At 37.4% G+C, this 10730-nt stretch overlaps 1 protein-coding gene across 2 annotated transcripts; it reads left to right on the top strand.

Moving 5' to 3' along the window:
* Positions 1–525: 525 nt before the first annotated feature.
* LOC113281052 (glyceraldehyde-3-phosphate dehydrogenase 2, cytosolic-like) lies at positions 526–3307 on the top strand. 2 transcript variants are annotated; one of them, XM_026529691.1, is made up of 9 exons: positions 526–683; positions 765–895; positions 1018–1133; positions 1223–1322; positions 1554–1859; positions 2052–2194; positions 2314–2397; positions 2757–2846; positions 2944–3307. In XM_026529691.1, the coding sequence occupies exons 1-9, from the start codon at positions 680–682 to the stop codon at positions 2987–2989; spliced, it is 1020 nt and encodes a 339-aa protein (XP_026385476.1). In that variant the 5' UTR covers positions 526–679; the 3' UTR covers positions 2990–3307. The 2 variants fall into 2 exon arrangements, with proteins under 2 accessions (XP_026385476.1, XP_026385475.1); XM_026529690.1 differs by lacking the exon at positions 526–683 and having other exon boundaries at positions 758–895.
* The last annotated feature ends 7423 nt before the right edge of the window (positions 3308–10730 follow it).

The following is a 10730-nucleotide window of genomic DNA, read 5'->3' on the forward strand; positions in this document are numbered from 1 at the left end:
AGTGTAGCCATCATGCCTTCGAAAATGAGTTAGGTTTAGAATTCGGTAATCAATCGATGTACCATCTTGTGTTGCATTCAGAAATTAATGAATTCATTTAAACTTCTTAGTTGAGTTCGACGAAATTGATTCTCCTGTGTAAACCTTTAAATCTCCACCACAATACCAATGTTATCGACGAGAATATGAATTAGAAAATACGAGTATAAATGGAGTATAGTAGTAAAAAGGTCAAATGAATATTTATAACGGGAGCCAAATGTACGGCGTCTAACGACTAATATAGTTAGGTGTCGGTCCGCAGCTTCAAGAAAATATTCGTATAGACGCCTAAAACAAACCATTGGACGGTTGTTGGATTTGAAGAGAAAAGCCACGCATTCGTGGTTGAATTTTAGATGGTGGACATTTATAAGAGGTAGTCCGAGAGATCTATGGATCGAAATTTTTCCCTTGGCTCGAAAGACAAAAAGAACTCTCTGGAAGTCTAGAACACTTTCAAAATTACTCAGATCGACGGTACATGTGTCATGGAAAAGCAGAACCGCAAAATCATATCCTTCCACGTGACATCCGTTGAATAACTATATGTTATGTCTTGGTCGACAATTCCGTCCCTTTAAATATTCACCACTTTCTTCTCTTACAACCATACCATCTTCATCTCTAAGTTTAAGTCATGTGTAAGTATATCTTTCTCATGGTTCTTTTCCAATTGCATAAGGCAATTTAATTTGATTCCAGCTATTTTATTTTTATGGCAGCTACTGGAAAGATCAAAATTGGAATCAATGGGTTTGGAAGAATTGGAAGATTAGTAGCTAGAGTTGCTTTACAAAGGGATGATGTTGAACTTGTTGCTGTTAATGATCCATTTATCACTACTGATTACATGGTAAATAACAACCTTTGTGAATGCTTTTTTTTTTTTTCTCTCGATTTTTCTGCAATTCATTTAAGCTTACTCTTTTTTCCTGTAAACTGAAATTGGACCTTTTTTCCTTTTTCTTTTTGTAGACGTATATGTTTAAGTATGATAGTGTTCATGGACAATGGAAACACAATGAACTTAAAGTTAAAGATTCTAAGACTCTCCTATTCGGTGAAAAACCAGTCACCGTTTTCGGTATTAGGTAACTGTAAACGTTTCAGTGATTCGATTTTGTTTAGATGTATAAACTGTTTGAGAAATCTAATTCTGTTAAATGTGTTGTGTTGTTAGGAACCCTGATGAGATCCCATGGGGAGAGACTGGAGCTGAGTATGTTGTTGAATCTACTGGGGTCTTTACTGATAAGGATAAGGCTGCTGCGCATTTGAAGGTATCACTTGTTATTCCTATTACTTTTTTTTGTTTGAAAAGGATAATTTCCCAAAATGTGTAGCCTTTTCTGTTTCTTGTTGGGTCTTACTTCTTTTACCGCATTGGCCTGCACTCTGCACCATCAAAGCCCGGCTGATCGTTGGATGCTGTTCTGTTTTGGTTCCTTTTTTTTTGTATATTAGGGTATTTGTCTTGATTAAATTATCAGAATATATTGTTTTGATTTCAGGGTGGTGCTAAGAAGGTTGTAATTTCAGCCCCAAGCAAAGATGCGCCAATGTTTGTCATGGGAGTCAATGAGAAAGAATACAAATCAGATATTGACATTGTGTCTAATGCCAGTTGCACCACAAATTGCCTTGCTCCCTTGGCCAAGGTTATTAATGACAGATTTGGAATTATTGAAGGCCTTATGACTACCGTTCACTCCATCACTGCCACCCAGAAGACTGTTGATGGACCATCCAGCAAGGACTGGAGAGGTGGAAGAGCTGCTTCATTCAATATCATTCCCAGCAGCACTGGAGCTGCTAAGGTGACCTAGATCCAGTATTATATTTTGCGCAGACTAGCTGTTCACAGTTAGTGATTTGATTTGTGATGGCTTAATTGTTTTACACTGAGGGGACTTGAAGTTGTTTCTTAAATGATTGGTATCTTTTGTTTTGAAAGTTGGCTTATGCTTTGCTAGCGGGATTCATCTAACCTTTCATGTATTTTCGCACAGGCTGTTGGAAAGGTGCTACCTGCATTAAATGGTAAGTTAACTGGAATGGCTTTCCGTGTTCCTACCGTTGATGTCTCTGTGGTTGATCTCACGGTAAGGCTTGAGAAGAAGGCGACATACGATCAGATTAAGGCTGTTATCAAGTAAGGAAGCATCAAATTCGCTGAACAAATGTGCAGCTCATGTGTGTTTTTCTACTAAGATGTAACTTCACGGACTGATGTGATTCCTAATTCGATTTTTATTTATATCATGTGCTTAGAGAGGAGTCAGAGGGCAGCCTAAAGGGAATTTTGGGTTACACTGAGGATGATCTGGTTTCCACCGACTTCATAGGTGACTGCAGGTAAATATAAACTGTTTTGTCTTTTAGGCTTGTACATCTGTTATGAAAATCATGGGAATTTTTTTACAACAGGGCATGTTACAATTTCTACCGGATAATATTAAAATCTTGTTGTCTTAAGATATTTGAAGTCGATCCAAGGTGATTTTATTGCCAGTGTGGTCCATTTTCTCACCAAGATACGACTTCTTACAAGAATTGACCTTAAGGACCTCAACTGCTGCTTATTTGCATTACCTTGTTCAGTGAACCGGATATAGGTGCCCCCGTCTAGAGGTGGTCCTGATCTTAGATGCAGCTTGTCTGTTGCTTGTGTAGTTAACTAGTTATATATATTCTCGATTTTGTTTGGTGGACAGGTCAAGCATCTTTGATGCGAAGGCTGGGATTGCTTTGAACGACAACTTTGTCAAGCTCGTTTCTTGGTACGACAACGAATGGGGGTACAGGTAATGTTATAGACCAAAAAGAAACACATAAGTTGGTAACTTTCTCTTCTCTTGTAACCTCTCTGTGTTATTGTTAATTGATTTTTTGTTTTGGCAGCTCACGCGTGATTGACTTGATTGCTCACATGGCGAAGACTCAGTAAGTAGGTGTGAGTTTCTGGAGCAGTTGCGGGTTTGGTTTTAGATTATGCAGAGAGGATAATTATGAATACATAATTCCCGAGTTCTGTGTAATGCTTACTTAGGTCTGCTGTTAGCTATGCAGTTTCTCTTTTGCGCCACTTAAGTATCTGTCTAAGATTTCATGGATAATATTGTGTTTCTTCGCTATCGTAGTTGCCAAGTTTGTCTTTCATTTTGTTTTGCTGCTGTGGTACTTTTCTTCCTTCAAATTATGCAACGGTTCATTAGTTTGGTTTGTAATTTAACTTGTTGAAACTCTAGACGTGTTTCTGTTCGCATCCATCAGAATACCAGTAGGTTTCAATGTCACCAGAACACCAGTAGGTTTCATTCACTTATATATGTTTCTGTATTTAAAAGCATAATTTATAAGGCCCATGCTGCCCATCAGCATTAAGGAAGAACCCTGATTTTGGGCATACTAAAATCTTACTAGGCATACTGCATAAAGACAAAAAGAAATTGTGAAATAGCAAAATCAGATTGTCCCTTAACCCAAACTTTTTTTAGTGGCAAATCTGCCTTTTACGTGTTAGTGTTAGTAACATTGATTGGTGATTAAATATTTTGTTTAGTGATTAAGATAATTTTCAGAATTGTAAAGGTTGTTTAGATGATTTTTTGGATCATGTCCGCGAAACAGGTTGAGGTTCGGCTCACATCTATGAGTCGAATCTACTAATTGATGAACAATTCGGTTCACTGAATCTGTTTACTGCATGCGCCGAACCTATAATTTTCAATTCCAACCCTTTTGCTAGACACTAGTTCGGCTTATATGAAAGTTTCATAGTAAACCGAACAACATCCTGAATAGCTCGGAAAAAAAATAATTACTCGTTCGGCTTATATTTCGAAAATCGTACGAGCCGAACATCAATTTGTTATTTTTTGGGTTAAAGTATTGTTATTGGTTCGGCACATATCGAGAATATCGTAATAGCCGAACCTCGTAAAGGTGTTAGGTTCGGCACATATTATGATTATCGAATACGCCGAACTCCTATGCATCTCTATCTGTGACTAGGTTCGGCTTGAAATTTCATGAAATTTCATGCCGAACTGTTCATATACACTTACAGGAAGCTTTTGTGAAGAACAGTTCGGATAAAAACGTAACTCAATTTTGAGTCGAACCCAACACTGTAACCGTCATTTAATCGATGAAAAGCAACAAATAGGAGATTGGGTTTGTAAAACTTGCTTTCTTATCCTCATTTCCGGAGTTGGAGATGCAGTTGGTTCAATTTATGGTTGATTTTCAGTTTCTACACCTTCATCTTCAATTGGTTCTTCTTCTTCAATTGATGGATTAGAAGACGATTTGGTTTGCCTAGTCCCTGCTTTTTTTTGTACGAGTCATTATGTGGTTGAGTTTAATCGACGATCAAATTTTTACGAATCGACAATTAATCACGATGATGAAATTTTTTTTTTAGCAGGAGGGGGAAGAGTTCGGCTAGAGGAGGAGGAAGAAGAAGAGATGGTAAGGGAAACTGATTTTGATTTTTTAGAAAAATGATTTTAGATTTTTGTATTAAGGGTATATAGGTAATTGAACTACCCATAGAGTACCCCTTATAAGATCACCCAAGATGGGACTATTGTTTTGTATGCCTAGAAAGATTTAGGTATGCCCAAAATCAGGGTTCTTAAGGAAGGAACAAAAAAGAAAAACAACTTTTGGGGACTACTCAAGTTTTTGGGGTGGTTATTGGTAGTAATTTCCAATCACCCCTTATCTGATTTTTTTATAAATACCTACTAATGATAAACTTAGTTAGTGTGATGATTAATTAGTGTTAGTGTTATGATTAGTAACTGATTAGTTAGTGATTAGTGAGTTATATTAGTGGGATTGTTTTGTTATAAACATTATTTTGAGAGAGTAGAAGAAGAAGGAAATAGGAAGAAAAGATGGGTGAACCCAAAAAATCTTATTTTGAGTTTACTAATTATGATATGAGTGATTCATGTGATGATACCTCAGAATCAGACCCCCCTTCACCTCATTGTGTATTTGTCAATACTTCTAATGATCCGGAAATGAGTTATTTGTTAGATGGTGAAAGCTTTTTGCCCCAAATTCAACCTAACCAAACATATGATGGATTTTATCAGCCACAACCTGAAGATGAAGCTCTGGGTACTCAGGTATGCCTCATATTTGGTTAATGTAGCTTGAATTGTGCAAAAATTTTGCCAAACTCAAAATCTCTGGAAAAAATTCGTTTACGTAAACCTAGTTTGGTTACCAAATATTTTTTGCGAGGAAATCGAATTGTTCTTAATTCGTAGTTCGGTTACTAAATGGAGCACACGCAGGTAACCGAACTGCATGTTAATGGTGGTTTTTTAGAGTTCGGTTATGTAATCCCCAGAACATTAAACCGAACTCTTTTTATAGAGTTTACAGAGCATAGTTCGGTTAAGTGAATATCAATACCTTTGTTACCGAACTTTGTGTTCGGTAATGTCGCAGAATATATGTATATTCATTCCTAACCGAACTTTCACATACAAAATCTAAATACATAGTTCGGTAAGGCCAAAATTTATTTCTGTAAAGTAGTTAACCGAACTTTTAGTTCGGTAGGGTCGCAAAAAAAAACTAGATTACCGAACTTTAAGTGTTAAATGTTTATGGTATTGACGTTGTGCTATTACATGTAGGTTCCATGTGACCCAATTGAACCAATGGAAAACCACCCTTCCCCGGTTGGTATTTTGTACGATGACACATCCCATCACTACATGAATGACTTGGTATTCACAACTCCGGGAGATACAAAGGTTTGGGCTAGACAACATGCACAAAAAGACATGTGCGTATTAGTATTGAATGGGAGAGAAAGCAAAACTGGCTTTGAAATGGTTTGTGAGAGAATTGGTGATCCCGATAAAATCCACAAGAGGAAGGGTTATGTTTATAAGGGAAAGACAAATAGGAAGAACAAAACTTTCTCAAAGAAGATTAATTTCCCATTCAAGTTATCATTTAATTTAAACGAAGAAAAGGGTGAATGGGTACTCTACAAGGTTATGAATGGTTGTCATAATCATCCTCGTCCGGAGCATCTTGAAGGACATTTCATGGTGGCAAAGCTAACTCCTAAAGAGATGGACAAGGTAGCTAAAATGAGGAAAATGAATATTTCACTGCTTCAAATTCTAAAGGAGGGTAATAAGGAAAACTACTCATCTTTTTCCACCGTTAACAATGCAATTGAGACAATTAAAAGGAAGAAATGGAGAGATAGAAAAGTAATGCAACAATTGTTTCTTTTGGACCAAGAGAAAAACTACGCGGTTCAAAAGGATGTGGATTCGGAAGGAGAGATAACACAACTCTTTATTGCGCATCCGACGAGTGTCCAATTGGCTCAAAGCTTTCATCAACTTCTAATAATGGATTGCACTTATAAGACGAACAAGTACGAGATGTCATTGTTGAATATTGTTGGGCGTACTTCGACAAAGTCACCGTTTACCGTGGCGTTTTGTTTCTTAAGAGATGAGCAAGAACCTAGTTACATTTGGGCACTACAACAAGTTAAGGCAATCTTCCGAGGTGATGACATCCCCGGGGTTATAGTGAAGGATAATGATGTCACGTTGATGAATGCAATAGAGGAAGTGTTCCCACTAGCACATAATATGCTTTGTACGTTCCATATATGGTGTAATTTGATGAATAGGTGCAAGCCAATAATTTGTCCACCCAAGAAAATAGGATATGAAGAAATTAAGATGCTACCGGAAAAAGAAAGAGCGGATGCAAAAGAGAAACTTGAAAAAAAATACGTTGAAAATTACGCTAAATGGGTAGCATTCAACGGTGAATGGGAAGCATTGTGTTGGTCGCTTACCGAGGAAGAGTATTATCTAAATCTTGAGGGTTTTATTGCCCTTTGGGATACTCCCGATTACCCCGGTGTTGTATCTTATTTTCTTCGCCAATGGTTGGAACCATAGAAAGAGAGGTTCGTTTATGCCTATACCAACCAATGTAAACACTTGGGGAATCAAGCGACAAGTTTGGTAGAGTCGGCTCACCACCGATTGAAGAAGAATCTCTTTGGATGTGTTGATAACTTCGTAACCGTTTGGAATGATATGGAAAATTAATTCAAGCGCGACATAGAATCAAAGAGAAGTTCCAAAAAACCGTATATTTAAAATGAAAGGAAAATATGCTGAAAACCCATTGTTCAAGGGGATCCATTACAACGTATCTCGGCAACGTATGGAGTTGTTGATTATAGAAGTCGAGTTGATTGATAAGTGGGAAACCAAGGCGGATGAGGTGTGTGTATGTAACATGAAGAAGTCTATGGGACTACCTTGTCGCCATATAACAATCAACTATGAGCATGGCGTAATTCCTTTAAGCGACATTGATCCATTTTGTAAGCATCTAAGTTTCATCCCTCCTCCAAATGAAGAAGAAGCCGAAGAAGAGTTTGGTGATAATGAAATGGGTAGAACCGTACTAGAGATGTATCGTGGCATGAACAAGATCCAAAAACAAATCTTTTGGGATGACATGAGGAAAATCATATATCCACAAACGCAAGAGAATGTCTATGAACCGGCAAAAGGCAAACCGAAAGGTAAACCAAGCAAAAAATAAACTAAAAAGCAACTACGAGAACATGCAAAGGTGTTACGTAAGAAGAAAAGTGAGCAAAACGAAAATACTAGAGATCCTTGTGGCCATGAATATACCGCGACAATGTACTTGGTGAAAAACCAAGAAACGGGGTAGGAGTATTGAGGAGAAAGGCGAAACAAGTGAGCGAGATTTGAAGAAAAAAGGTCTGATGTGTCCATAGCAACCAAGCCAAACGTCTTCCGTCGACGTGAAGCTTAAGTCTCCAATGTGCCCCATCCAACCATCTTCCCTAGACGTGAAGGTTGAGGCTCCAAATAAAGACTATTTGAATGAGTTACCTCTATACATTAGAGACTATGTTATTTCCACCGACGACGTTCCTCCGGATGGTAATTGTGGTTTTCATGTTGTGAATCAACAACTTGGGCCTTTCGTCGAAGGTGTGAAGCGATATAATGGGTGTGCAATCACTCATATAAGGCAAAGGTTGCTGTCCAAACTAAAGGAGAATCTGTCCTTTTACAAGACAATGTTGTGGGATCGTGAAGGTAGTATCAATGAGGAATTTGTTAGGTATCAACTTCGTCTTCATGGGGGGCATCCGATTACATTGGATTATTGGATGAGCATGCCTATATGTGGACACTTAATCGCCGATGCATTCAATTGTGTGGTTCATTATTTCTCAAAACATGCAAGTTTCACCTTCACGCCAAAAACAACCTTATGTGTCGAGAAACTCAAACTAAGGAGATGTGTGATGGCATTGGTTAACAACAACCACTTTATAGGCCTCCGGTTAAAACCCGATTGTCCATTGCCTTCAATATGTGCAACCTCTTATTGTCCTGCATTTAATGCGGATAGAATGTTGGGTTGGTGTATCATGTATGAGCCTAACATGGAGATGTGGAATGCTTTGAAGAAGTCAGAAGAAATTGTGCATGAAGGTCAAATTTCACTTGAGGATGATTAAATAACACATGTAATGGAACTAAGTATGCTTATCAATGGATATGTTTTTTGAAAAGTTTTATTAATTTTTGAGTAAATGTTTGTAATTTATGTAGTTTCCAGAAGAAAGTTCGGTTGGCAGATTCAAATATCGAGTTTGCCGAACCGGAGTTCGGTGATCTCACAAAATTCACCAGGTAACCGAACGATAGGTTCGCTTCAGAAGATAAATATTAACAGGTTACCGAACTGCAGTTCAGTAGCTTAACATTTTAACTAAGAATTTGACATTAACGTTCGGCTAGAAAATGAAATTACAAGACATTGTCGAACTTTAATAGAAAAAAGTTCGGTTTGGAAGTGAAATTACAGGACAATGCCGAACTCTTACAAGACTTCCCAAAATCAAATCACGTACCATCTAATATCCGAAACCCGTTACGAAAAAGTCTTTAAGGAGGAGGAAATGATATTCATATTTGAAATCCTTGGTCTTCCATCTTCGCCATTCGTTTTTTGATGTTAAAATGATTTCTCTGAATCCTTCACCCCTAAGTCGATACCGCCTTACAATACGAAATAAAGCCATAAATTCCACAACTAGTTCTCTAATCTTTTCAAATCGAATGAACAAAGCTAATTGATCACGGTTATAGGGGTTTGTTGTGTCTATGGTGAATTCCTCATGAATTTTTCCCCAATAACTTTGACTCATTCTTCCATTCATTCTTCGTTCTTCACCCCTGTTTGGATAGTATAATATGTAGTTCATGCAAAGAGAAAGATCTTCTACTAGAGTAAACTTAGGAGTAGTAGCTGCCATTTTTAGGATATTTTGAAACAAAATGTTAACCATGAAACACATATATATACCACTTGGGTGTATAACGGCTATAAAATTAGCCGTTACTTTAAAATTATGTACTAGATTTGTGTCAAATAAAGGACATTTAAATTTCAAAATAACTAGTTCGGTGAGGAGTGAAAAACTTGCGATCCAACCAAACAATAAGTTCGGTTGACGGATAAACACATGTCGTCACCGAACTTATTTGTGGAGGCTCACAGCCAAAGTGATCATATATATGATTCCAAAAATACTCCAAAACGAACCTAAGAGTTGGTGTATATTATTTCTGCTTCACTGGAATCCCTTTTCATAAATGGAAAACACCAAAAATTTGAGTCTCCATAGTAGTGTTCGGTGACCCGTAGAAATTTGATCTTCCAACCGAACTTTCTGTTCGGTTTTAACATAAAAACTGGATATAACCGAACTTTATAATGAAGGCTCACAGCCAAACTGAACACATATATGATTCCAAAAACACTCCAAAACAAACCTAAGAGCTGGTCCATGTGATTTATGATTCAAGAGAATGCATTTTCCAACATGTCCAATAACAAAAAATTGAGTCTCCAAATAAGAGTTCGGTGACCTAAGCTATAATGATCTGCTAACCGAACTATTATCTATTGGATCAAAGCTAAATGCTTCATCCTACATATAAGTTCGGTAACCAGTAAAAATATAGCGACGTAACCGAACTGGGACTTCGGTAAGCTGGTGTTATTTTACCAGGTCACCGAACTCATAGTTCGGTGATCACTATTTTATCGCAGATTACCGAACTTGTATCTGTATTTCAACATTTCATTCTTATAACATTGAAAACACAAACCCAGTAAAAATTGAAAACACAAACAAGTTTCTAAAACAAATATAAAAGTATTATACATAGCAAACTACGAAATCCTCAAGTAATTGTTTAAAAAACACAAACACACCAAATTAAATCATACGAAATCCATAACTAAGATGTTTTTTGAAACTAAAATCATATGAAGTCACTAACGACCACTTTTACGACCCATCTTGCCACCTCCTCGTTTACCACGAGTTTTGGGACGAACTTCCTCATCGCTTGGGGTTTCGTCTCCTCCACCGGTTTCATCCACAACGCGACTTGAACCTTCACCTTATTTTCGACCCCTCTTTAACTGCTTAGACCTACTTGGCTCCACCATTCTTTTAGTTATGAGACCCTCCCACTACTTGTAGTAGGCGGTTTGTTCTTTTGAATCCATCGACTCTCCAATTTTGATTTTAGCCATCCATTTCTTCAACAATT

Source organism: Papaver somniferum, chromosome 5 (assembly GCF_003573695.1).
Source record: "Papaver somniferum cultivar HN1 chromosome 5, ASM357369v1, whole genome shotgun sequence".
Classification (NCBI taxonomy): Eukaryota; Viridiplantae; Streptophyta; class Magnoliopsida; order Ranunculales; family Papaveraceae; genus Papaver; species Papaver somniferum.

What these genes read in the sequence shown, in the direction of transcription:
- LOC113281052 (XM_026529690.1), top strand. Translation starts at nt 758, where the DNA reads ATGGCAGCTACTGGAAAGATCAAAATTGGAATCAATGGGTTTGGAAGA. An exon ending in TTATCACTACTGATTACATG is followed by an intron (nt 896 to 1,017) that starts GTAAATAACAAC and finishes TTCTTTTTGTAG; the next exon opens with ACGTATATGTTTAAGTATGA. An exon ending in GTCACCGTTTTCGGTATTAG is followed by an intron (nt 1,134 to 1,222) that starts GTAACTGTAAAC and finishes TTGTGTTGTTAG; the next exon opens with GAACCCTGATGAGATCCCAT.